The sequence below is a fragment of the Schistocerca americana genome, chromosome 6, assembly GCF_021461395.2.
Source record: "Schistocerca americana isolate TAMUIC-IGC-003095 chromosome 6, iqSchAmer2.1, whole genome shotgun sequence".
Lineage (NCBI taxonomy): Eukaryota > Metazoa > Arthropoda > Insecta > Orthoptera > Acrididae > Schistocerca > Schistocerca americana.
In genome coordinates this window covers 372,219,261-372,232,001 of record NC_060124.1, presented here as the reverse complement: position 1 = coordinate 372,232,001, position 12,741 = coordinate 372,219,261, and the positions used below count along the sequence as shown (strand labels likewise).

Sequence of the window (12,741 nt, the reverse complement as noted above, 5' to 3'; positions counted from 1 at the left end):
TATGCGGTTAGAACTGCAGTTCTCTATGACAGAACGGGAGTCATAGCGCATTAGTGTAATTCGTGTTTAGTGTTGTTAGGAGGTATAGGGCAGGGTATATAAGGATCGTCGTTGGCGTCAGATGTTGAGTAACCATAGTGAAGAACAAGGTGGCGCCGCGCATTCATGAGAGGCAGTGTTATCAGCAGCTGACAGAGTTTGAAAGGAGCTTCAATAACTGTGTGGCAATAACTGTGAGACAATGGCATGGAAATATGAGGACAGGCATTAGGGGAAATACTCTTTGGCTAATTACAAAATTGCATAATGTATGGACAAAGCAATCTGCTATGGAATATCAAAATCCAGTCAAGTGATATTTTCAAATAGGTCATTGAAGTAATGTTGGAGTACAAAAGATAATGTTTTATGTATGTAAACATCAAGTGGACTGGCATTAACAAAATGTTAATCTGAGTGTTAAGTTATCCGTAAGTTTGGAAATATGGCTGAAACGCTATCTTCATTTGTTTTTTTTCCTTGCTGTCTATGGAATTTTAAGTATTTTTCGATGTAACCACATCTCGAATGCTTCCAACTTGTTTACGGTGTTCACTTTCAACGTCCAACTTTCCACACCATAAAAAAGCACTGACCACACATAGGTCTTCATAAATCTAACTTTGAGGTTAAGATCAAAGTAATTGCTAGTGAAGTTTGCTAAAGTTCATGAATGTACTGAGGGTCTTCTCTATTCTGCATCTGATTTCCATGTCTGATGACCAATTTTCCCACAACCACGTCCCTAAGTAGTTAAATCTGTTCACCCCGTCCATGGTTTGATAATTATGCATTAATTCTGCATTTTGATGTTCATCTGAATTGCGAGCGACTCATAAATTTGGTCTTTTTGATGTTGATATTGAGACTCATATTCCTGCTGTGTTCTCCCACTGTCGTTAGAAGATCTTGCTGATCGTTCATGTTATCTGCAATCAAGACTGTGTCATCTGCGTATTTTACGTTGTTAATCCATATCCCATATACTTTTATACCTATCTCACAACCTTCAAGCGACTCCTGGAATATACACTACTGCCCATTAAAATTGCTACACCACGAAGATGACGTGCTACAGACGCGAAATTTCACCGACAGGAAGAAGATGCGGTGATATGCAAATGATTAGCTTTTCACAGCATTCACACAAGGTTGGCGCCGGTGGCGAAACTTACAACGCGTTGACATGAGTAAAGTTTCCAACCGATTTCTCATACACAAACAGCAATTGACTGGCGTTGCCTGGTGAAACGTTGTTGTGATGCCTCGTCTAAGGAGGAGAAATGCGTACCATCACATTTCCGACTTTGATAAAGGTCGGATTGTGGCCTATCGCAATTGCAGTTTATCGTATCGCGACACTGCTGGTCGCGTTGGTCGACATCCAACGACTGTTAGCAGAATATGGAATCGGTGGGTTCAGGAGAGTAATACGAAACGCCGTGCTGGATCCCAAAGGCCTCGTATCACTAGCAGTCGAGATTACAGGCATCTCATCCGCATGGCTGTAACGAATCGTGCAGCCACGTCTCGATACCTAAGTCAACAAATGGGGACGTTTCCAAGACAACAACCATCTGCACGAACAGTTTGACGAAGTTTGCAACAGCATGGAGTATCAGCTCGGAGACCACGGCTGCGGTTACCATTGACGCTGCATCACAGACAGGAGCGCCTGCGATGGTGTACTCAACGAAGAACCTGGGTGCACGAATGGCAAAATGTCATTTTCTTCGGATGAATCCAGGTTCTGTTTACAGCATCATGATGGTCACATCCGTGTTTGGCGACAACGCGGTGAACGCACATTGGAAGCGTGTATTCATCGGCGTACTGGCGTATCACCCGGTGAGATGGTATGGGGTGCCATTGGTTACACGTCTCGGTCACCTCTTGTTCGCATTGACGGCACTTTGAACAGTGGACGTTACATTTCAGATGTGTTACGACTCGTGGCTCTACCCTACATTCGATTCCTGCGAAACCCTACATTTCAGCAGGATAATGCACGACCGCAGTTTGCAGGTCCTGTGCGGGCTTTTCTGGATACAGAAAATGTTCGAGTGCTGCCCTGGCCAGCACATTCTCCAGATCTCTCACCAATTGAAAACGTGTGGTCAATGGTGGCCGAGGAACTGGCTCGTCACAATACGCCAGTCACTACTCTTGATGAACTGTGGTATCGTGTTGAAGCTGCATGGACACCTGTACCTGTGCACGCCATCAAAGCTCTGTTTGACTCAATGTCCAGGCGTATCAAGGCCGTTATTACGGCCAGAGGTGGTTTTTCTGGGTAGTGATTTCTCAGGATCCATGCAGCCAAATTGCGTGAAAATGTAATCACATGTCAGTTCTAGTATAATATATTTGTCCAATGAATACCCGTTTATCATCTGCATTTCTTCTTGGTGTAGGAATTTTAACGGCCAGTAGTGTATGTTCTGAGTACAGGAGTGGTGAGAGTACGCAGCCTTGTCTAACTCCTCTACAGGTGTTTTGTACTTCTGTCAACTTGTAGGGAAGCAGCCTACTCACGCTGTAGTAAATTCACATCAGTTTCCATTGTGTGCCAGCCAGTCTGCTGTAACTAGCTCTGACGTCATAAATGTTGCGCAATACCTTAAAAATCAAGCAAATGACCTAAAACTTTTCTAGCATGTCAGGAATAATACTAAATTAATGTGTGTTGAATATCAGTTCGATAACTTAAGTCATTTTCGAAATTTGGACGTTTTTCTGAAAAAATCATTGGCGCAACAGAAAAGAGCTAGAGACTTCAAAATTTATGTTTAGATTCATCTTTCATAATGATTTATTAAAAACAGTACTTTGGATTTCACAAATTAAGACTTTAGTGGAAATTCATGATTTTCTGGTTTTCATCTCAAAACTGAAGGAAGCAAGATAGATTAAGTAGGTTAATAAATAAGGCTAGGATGTTTAGATTTAAATAGGTTGGAGGTCCGCTATGACTATGAAGATGTGTAAAGTTTCTTTTTAATACCTATAAAATTATAGCGATAGCGGATCTCAAAAGGGCCAGTTCAGAGCTCATCTACTGCGTGCAGTGTAATTTAATTAATTCTCTCGCCCAAAATATTTAACTTAGCCACGTCAAAATTTTATTGTCAATACTTACCTGCGTGCTGAATGCACGTTTAAATTAAGAGCTTCATCGGCCATCAGCAAAAGAAGCTATAAATTATTATGTAACTTGAAGTGGTGCGTTACTAGCCCAGCGGCTAGTCGGAAGAGCCGATTTGATCAGGCGTTCCCTTAGCCATCCGCACCGCGGCTATATATATAAGAACGCTGCGCGAGGAAGGAAGGCCCCAGTTCTCTCCAGACGCTGAATGACACGCCATCTGTGTCGGGAGTCGCGTCGCATCAGTGTCACTGCTACAAACAGCCTCGGGTGCCGTATTAAGTTACTAGAGATACGCGGAACCATGAAAACATTTCAAGTGAAGTGTTAACTGTGGGACGATTTTCATTATCTAGCTTCAGTTTGCGTATTGTCGTATTTTCACGTGCCGTCGCGGGACAGACATTCTACCAAATATTAAGCGTGGCGTTTGATGAAGTATTTTCATCAAATTATGGCGAGCATTCTTTTTAACATTTAATTCAGACATTTATAGTTGCATCAGCGCATTAGACTCTGAACTGCTCTGTTAGTTAGGTTGTAGTGATACTTGTGTTTTTTATCAGTGAATTTCAGAATATACTCAACTATTTTGGAAATCCGTTTTTGATTAGAAATCCCGGACAATCTCCTAATTCCTCAGAGCTATAAGCTGCAGCTATAATGACATTCTCAGATAAAGTGGGCACTAGGATCTCTAATTACTGGTTCCATGTTTTGTTAAATCACTTTCTGGGTGCTAAAAAGTAAATAGAGAGCCAGTGTTGAGAACGGCGAAAGACAGCATTAACAACATCATAAAAGCCAGAAACTGATCCAACATGCAAGCATTTATACAGCAATCAGCAATTTAATTATTTTTACAAAACTTATCCGCCGCCCCACAAACTGACCGCCAGTTCTGACCTCAGCAGTTTGATTCCAATACAGATTTTCTGAAGAAGGAGTATCTTTTTCGTCTATGTTCAGTTTTCTCAAAATTGGTATAAGTTTGTGGTGTTGCACTCTTTCAAACGCTTTTTCGTAGTCTCACCCTTAACATAGAAAAATGTAATGTATTGCGAATACATAGAAAGAAGTATCCTTTATTGTATGATTATATGATAGCGGAACAAACACTGGTGGCAGTAACTTCTGTAAAATATCTGGGAGTATGCGTACAGAACGATTTGAAGTGGAATGATCATATAAAATTAATTGTTGGTAAGGCGGGTTCCAGGTTGAGATTCATTGGGAGAGTCCTTAGAAAATGTAGTCCATCAACAAAGGAGGTGGCTTACAAAACACTCGTTCGACCTATACTTGAGTATTGCTCATCAGTGTGGGATCCATACCAGGTCAGCTTGACAGAGGAGACAGAGAAGATCCAAAGAAGAGCGGCGTGTTTCGTCACAGGGTTATTTGGTAAACGTGATAGCGTTACAGAGATGTCTAGCAAACTCAAGTGACAGACTCTGCAAGAGAGGCGCTCTACATCGCGGTGTAGCTTGCTGTCCAGTTTTCGAGAGGGTGTGCGTTTCTGTATGAGGTATCGAATATATTGCTTCCCCTACTTATACCTCCCGAGGAGAGCACGAATGTAAAATTAGAGGGATTCGAGCGCGCACGGAGGCTTTCCGGCAGTCGTTTTTCCCTCGAACCATACGCGACTGGAACAGGAAAGGGAAGTAATGACAGAGGCACATAAATTGCCCTCCGCCACACGCCGTTGGGTGGCTTGCGGAGTATAAACGTAGACGTAGATTTAATGTTTTTACTTATTTACTTACAAAGCACCTTTACCATATGTGAAGCCAGTAACCTGGAAAGGTCTGCAGCCAGTATAATTAATTGTTATAATCGATCAAATCCATTATATGAATTTGTAGCGTCATTTAAGTTACTGTGGGCTCAGAATTTAATTGACTTTAGTCATCCAGTGGTAGGTAACTGTGGTGTGAGAACTGTAAGACCTTCAGTACACACACCATCAGATTATTTAACTTATCGCTCTAACAAAGTAGGCGAGTGTTGTCAATATGTCTCGTGGTCTTATCGTGGCGTGTTTATCTTCTGCCGTTAGGTCAGATGATAGAAATGCCTCTTGCACACTTAGAGTAGCAGATTGACGGTGACCATTTTTAACAGAACTTGATTAATTTTCACACACATTTATTAAAATAATAACAAGCATAAAAATTACTTAACTTGGTTCTGGATGCTATTTGCAATTGACAGTCTGAAGTTCCTTTGGTATTGGTACGTTAATCTTATTCTCACATATATCTCTGATACTTGACAAAAGTGTCTATACATTTATCTTCATGGCTATGTAAAGGAATATGGTAATCTTATTAGGCGCAGACTGAAACTTAACTATAGACTGGTACAGACAAATGTAAACTCGTACAGACTGGTACAGACAAATGAAGACTGGTACAGACTGGTGCAGACAAATGCAGATTGACTAATCGGATGTCTGTACACTCGTTACAATACCTCGCGCGCTCATGTATCACTGCGCGAGTGTGATCCGCGAGGAGAAAAGGTTCTACATTAGCAGCAATTTCATTGGCTGCGTTACATGTTAATACGCGGATCGGCGGCAGCAGAATTTGGTCCGTCTCTATGGCAGCGCCATCTCGTAGTGCGGAGATGGACGAGCGCTGCGCCTGCGCTGTTGTGCTTAGCGAGGCGCGCTCTAGTTGGAAAGTTGTGTATGCGCTGACTACTCGGAACTATGTACAAAACAGTAACGTTACATCTGGATGTGAGTCATTGACTCATATTGAAATTACAGCCAGTACTTCTTGAGGGCTATGAGACCCAGATCTTCGTACATGCGAGTTCTCCAATAGAGCTGTCATTGTCGCCGTGTAGTGTAGACGGAAGTTGCGGGTGCGGCGTTGGAGTGCAGAGCGTTACGTACCGACGACGAGCATGTCGCCGTGGTCTGACACGGTCTGGAAGGAGGGCGCCTCAGCGGAGACCTCGCAACGGTAGCGGCCGGTCGTCTCCAGCTGCGCGTCCCTCAGCATCACCACGCTCTCGGAAGAGTTGCCCTCCTGCAACAAGAGACGAGGCCGTCACACACACCCAGCAGTACGCGTCCACGGCATATCTGGTGTTGGTTGTGGCGTAAGAACCTGTGCGAATGATTTTAAGCTGCTCACCGAAGGGAAAAGTAGTTGCAACGTAGACGGTACCCCACTTATCTCGACGATCCCAAATAGCTTTCTGTGCAGAATGAAAAAGTAATGTTCGCGGCACAAGCTGTGCCCGCGCCAATGACCTGACTGAAGGTAGATTACAGCCCGGAACTAGTAGGGGGAGGTTGGCGGGCCCGTCCGTCCAGCCGCCTTTTACTCGAGCGCTCACTTGATAGTAGGCTGAATGGGGCTGGATCCCTCCTGGAGTGACTGGAGCGAGGAAAAAGTCCCCAACCCTCTCCGGGATTGAGGATATGACCTCCAGAGCCGGAGTGTTAGTGCTCTACCTGCTAGACCATACATAATTTAGTTCCAAAATATTCGAAAAGTAAAATACTCAAGAATAGTCTCGCACTTAAGGAGAAACAATTTACTTAGCACATCACAGTTCGGATTCCAGAAGGGCTGTTCGACTGAGACTTCTATTTATACATTCACTCATGAAATACTACAAGCCTTATTCAACTAAATGTCACCAGTTGGTATTTTTTGTAACCTTTTCGACGTGTCGGGTCCTGTTGGTTACATCACTCTCTCACAAAAACTTATATTTTATGGAACTGATTGCTTTACACACTGTTGGTCTGACTCATTCTTAACAAACAGAATACTAGAAGTTGTCCTGCATGATTCAAACAGCGTTGGAAGGGTAGAGAATTTTAGTGACGGGACAAAAATCACAAAGGAAGTCCAAAAGGGTTCAATGTCGGGTCCACTCTTATTCTTTGTCCATCTGGATGATCTTCCACTCAACATTCAACAAGCAGAATTAGTACGATACTAGTGTTACAGTAAACAACATTCGAGAGAAAGCAACAGAAAAAGTTGCAAAGGTCTTACAAAGAATTATTAAGCGTTTTTCGGTAAGCGGACTCTCCCAAAATTTTGACAAACCACACTACATGCAGTTCCGTACAACGCATATAGTCATGCCAAGAATTGATGTAGCGCATGAGCAGGAGTCAGTAAATAGGGTAGAATGTTTCAGATTTTTGGAAGTTCATGTTGATAAAAACCTGCACTGGAAGCAGCATGTTACTGAGCTTCTTAAACAATTAAGTTCAGCTACTTTGGCTCTTCGTATAATTGATGGTCTTGGAAGCAAATGAATCAATGTCCTGAAATATTTTGCGTATTTCCACTCAATAATGTCTTATGGAATAATTTTCTGGGGTAATTCATCACTTACAAAGAAAATATTGATTACACAAAAGTGAGCAGTAAGAATAACGTGTGAAGTTTACCCACAGATGTCAGGTAATTACCACTTTAAGGAGCTAGGCATTTTAACTACGACGTCGCAATACATGTATTTGCTTATGAGATTCGTCATAACTAGTCCATCGTAATCGTGCCTACAGCAACGGAGGGAAAAATGATCTTCATTACCTATTAAAGCTTTTAGTCGCTCAGAAAGTAATTTAATATTCAGCAACAAAAATCTTTGACCCATTATGCAATAACGTAGAAGTCTGACATATAGAAAAGTAAATTTTAAATTTAACCTAAAATCATTTCTCCTAGTCAACTTCATCTATTAGATGGACGAATTTCTATTTAAGAGCTGGTAACTTAATTTTTAAGTGTAGCTGTACGGGTAGGACAAGCAAACAATAAAATAACATGTTAATATTAACACTGAACTTATATACACATCCTGTAAACTGACTGACTCCGTATCATTTCGATAAAAGAACGGTACAAATGATCAACGTAATGTGTAACTAACTAACTGATGTAAGTTACGGTAGGCCTAGTAACTACTAACCGCACTGCACTTCAGAGTGACTCAGACATGTGACACTATTTTGCAACGTGGTCCTAAAGTGTCTGCAGACATAGTCGGAACGTTCGAACAGTCGTCCATTCCCTCAATGATAGATATCAGCTCCTTGGGCGCGGAGATATTCGAGAACCTTTGTGTGAACTGCATCATCGTAGCAAAACCTCTTCTCCTCCCCCCCCCCTTTCCCCAATATGTTCTTTCAGGTTAACGAGTGCATGGATATCGTCGGCTGTGGTCGATGTCGACGGCCTTCCTTCCCCATCATTACTCACCTGTATGGAGCACTGGTCGCTACCATTTCACTACGGCTTTACTCGACATTTCATTTCGTACATACAGCGCCAGAACTTCACGGTGAATCTGTGTGCAGTTTAGACGTTTTGCCCACAAGACCCGCTCTAACCTCCGTACTTGGAGTACGTTTCCAGTGGTCGTCACTTCATTCTCACAATGGGATGCACCTGTTATCTGTATCGAAAGAGAACTTTGTCTACAGGGAACTCCGAATACGTACACTCTGATTGCGCAGTGGTCTTACAAGGAGAGGATGCCTACTCGTCATCGCCGAATACGTCCAAATGCATGGTGCATGTAGGGCGTAGTGAGACAAGAAAGTGCCCCAAGTAGAAACTCCAGATGGCAAAGCGTTAATGAGATAAAAGGAATTTTGATACGGATCTATCACCATGTGCACCGTATCAATTGTCCCCGTGACAGTGTGTTTAGGAAGCGGTGTTTGATCCTAGCGGTAAGAGCCTATGCCTATACTTCTTGTGCTTATATATAAATTAATAAAATAAGCTATTTGATGTTGTTGTTATTTGTGATGTCAGTAGTGCACGCATAGCCAAGGAGGACAAAAATATTTGCGACCTTTTCAATACGAAATCCGACCTCTTACCGCTTTTCTTTTTTTTTAATTTTATTTTGTTCTTTATCGTTCGTTTCATTTGTTCGGTGCGGACGTCCCATTACATCCGTCGAAGTTCGTCGTTGATCCAGACAAGCAGTTTTTTATTATAGTGGGCAGCTGACCTTTTGACCGAACACGCTGAGCTAGTGTGTCGGCAGACATTAAGCCAAACACCGCTTCCTAAACACACTGTCACAGGGACAATTGATAAGGTACACATGTTGATAGATCCGTATCAAATTTTATTAATTTCCTAAACCCTTGTCCATCTGGAGTTTCCACTTGGGGCACTTTGTCTCACTACACTCTACGTTGTTGTTGTGGTCTTCAGTCCGGAGACTGGTTTGATGCAGCTCTCCATGCTACTCTATCCTTTGCAAGCTTCTTCATCTCCCAGTACCAACTTCAACCTACATCCTTCTGAATCTGTTTAGTGTATTCATCTCTTGGTCTCCCTCTACGATTTTTATCCTCCGCGCTGCCCTCGAATACTAAATTGGTGATCACCAGAATATGTCCTACCAACCGATCCCTTCTTTTAGTGAGGTTGTGAATTTCTCTTCTCCCCAATTCTATTCAATACCTCCTCATTAGTTATGTGATCTACCCATCTAATATTCAGCATTCTTCTGTAGCACCACATTTCGAAAGCTTCTATTCTCTTTTTGCCTAAACTATTTATCGTCCACTTTTCGCTTCCATACATGGCTACACTCCATACAAATACTTTCAGAAATGACTTCCAGACACTGAAATCTATACTTGATGTTAACAAATTTCTCTTCTTCAGAAAAGCTTTCCTTGCCATTGCCAGTCTACGTTTTATATCCTCTCTACTTCGACCATCATCAGTTATTTTGCTCCCCAAATAGCAAAGCTCACTTACTACTTTAAGCGTCTCATTTCTTAATCTAATACCCTCAGCATGACCCGATTTAATTCGACTACATTCCGTTATCATCGTTTTGCTTTTGTTGAAGTTCATCTTATATCCTCCTTTCTAGACATTATCCATTCTGTTCTGATGATCCTCCAGGTCATTTGCTGTCTCTTACAGGATTACAATGTCATCAGCGAACCTCAAAGTTTGTATTTCTTCTCCATGGATTTTAATTCCTACTCCGAACTTTTCTTTTGTTTCCTTTACTGCTTGTTCAGTATACAGATTAAATAACATTGGGGATAGGCTACAACCCTGTCTTACTCCATTCCCAACCACTGCTTCCCTTTCATGGCCCTCGACTCTTATAACTGCCATCTGGTTTCTGTACAAATTGTAACAGCCTTTCGCTCCCTGTATTTAACCCGTACGACCTTCAGAATTTGGAAGAGAGTATTCCAGTCAACATTGTCTCTAACTCTACAAATGCTGGAAACGTACGTTTGCCTTTCCTTAATCTATTTTCTAAGATAAGTCGTAAGGTCAGTATTGCCTCACGTGTTCCAACATTTCCACGAAATCCAAACTGATCTTCCCCGAGGTCGGCTACTACCAGTTTCTCCATTCGTCTGTAAAGAATTCGTGTTAGTATTTTGCAGCCGTGGCTTATTAAACTGATAGTTCGGTAATTTTCACATCTGTCAACACCTGCTTTCTTTGGGATTGGAAGTATTATATATTTTTTGAAGTCTGAGGGTTTTTCGCCTGTCTCATACATCTTGCTCAGCAGATGGTATTGTCAGGGCTGGCTCTCCCAAGGCTATCAGTAGTTCTAATGGAATATTGTCTACCCCAGGGGCCTTGTTTTGATTAAGGTCTTTCAGTGCTCTGTCAAACTCTTCACACAGTATCATATCTCCCATTTCACCTTTACCTACGTCGTCTTCCATTTCAATAATATTGTCCTCAAGTACATCGCCCCTGTATAGACCCTCTATATACTCCTTACACCTTTCTGCTTTCTCTTCTTTGCTTAGAACTGGGTTTCCATCTGAGCTCTTGATATTCATGCAAGTGGTTCTCTTTCCTCCAAAGGCCTCTTTAATTTTCCTGTAGGCAGTATCTATCTTACCCCTAGTGATATACGCCTCTGCATACTTACATTTGTCCTCTAGCCACCCCTGGTTAGCCATTTTTCACTTACTGTCGATTTCATTTTTGAGACGTATGTATTCCTTTTTGTCTGGTTCATTTACTGCATTTTTATATTTTATCCTTTCATCAATTAAATTCAGTATCTCATCTGTTACCCAAGGATTTCTATTAGCCCTCGTCTTTTTACCTACTTGATCCTCTGCTGCCTTCACTATTTCGTCTCTGAAAGCTACCCATTCCAATCGTTCCCTAATTATCTACCTGAAACTCTCTACACCCTCTGGTTCTGTTAGTTTATCCAGGTCCCATATCCTTAATTTGCCCCCTTTTTGAAGTTTCTTCAGTTTTAATCTACAGTTCATAACCAATAGATTGTGGTCAGAGTCCACATATGCCCCTGTAAACGTCTTACAATTTAAAACCTGGTTGCTAAGTCTCTGACTTACCATTATATAATCTGAAACCATTCAATATCTCGAGGCTTCTTCCATGCATACAACATCCTTTTATGATTTTTGAACCAATTGTTAGCTATGATTGACTTATGCTCTGTGCGAAATTCTACCAGTCGGATTCCTCTTTCATTCCTGACCCCACATTCCATATTCACCCACTATGTTTCCCTCTCTTCCTTTTCCTATTACCGAATTTCAGTCATCCATGACTATTAAATTTTCATCTCCCTTCACCGTCTGAATAATTTCTTTTATCTCATCACACATTTCATCAATCTCTTCGTCATCTGAGGAGCTAGTCGGCATATAACCTTGTACTACTGTGGTAGGCGTGGGCTTCGTATCTCTCTTGGCCACAATAATGCGTTCACTATGCTGTTTGTAATAGCTTACCCGCATTCCTATTTTTTTTTATTCATTGCTAAACCTACTCCTGGATTACCCCTATTTCATTTTGTATTTATAACCTTGTACTCACCTGACCAGAAGTCTCGTTCCTCCTTCCACCGAACTTCACTAATTCTCACTGTATCTAACTTTAACCTATCCATTTCCGTTTTTAACTTTTCTAATCTACCTGCCCGATTAAGGGATCTGACATTTCACGCTCCGATACGTAGAACGCCAGTTGTCTTTCTTCTAATAACGACGCCCTCCTGAGTAATCCCCATCCGGGGATTCGAATGGGAGACTATTTTACCTCTGAAATATTTTGCCCGAGAGGAAGTCATCATCATTTAACCACACAGTAAAGCTGGATGCCCTCGGGAAATATTAAGGCTGTAGTTTCCCGTTGCTTTCAGCCGTTTGCAGTACCAGCACAGCAAGGCCGTTTTGGTTAGTGTTACAAGGCCAGATCAGTCAGTCATTCAGACTGTTACCCCTGCAACTACTGAAAAGGCTGCTGCCCCTCTTAGGGAACCACACGTTTGTCTGGCATCTCAACAGATTCCCCTCTGTTGTGGTTGCACCTACGGTACGACTATCTGTATCACCACTGAGGCACGTAAGCTTCCCCAACAACGGCAAGGTCCACGATTCATGTACCATGAATTTGTACGAATTTGGCGATGACCAACAGGTGTCCTCTTCTTGTTAGCTTGGGACGGAGTACGTAACTTAATTTAACAAATGTTGTTCAGCTACTAGAGTGACTGCTTTTCTTGTTCTTTGTGCTTTA

The 12,741-nt window shown here is 42.0% G+C and overlaps 1 protein-coding gene across 1 annotated transcript in view; it reads right to left on the bottom strand.

Annotated features, from left to right (window-relative positions):
- The window catches only part of LOC124619722, a 190,367-nt gene that overhangs the window by 24,292 nt on the left and 153,334 nt on the right, over window positions 1-12,741 (bottom strand). The window contains exon 3 of the mRNA XM_047146286.1: window positions 6,093-6,228. Coding sequence (XP_047002242.1) covers window positions 6,093-6,228 — 136 coding nt within the window. The remainder of the gene's footprint in view (window positions 1-6,092; window positions 6,229-12,741) is intronic.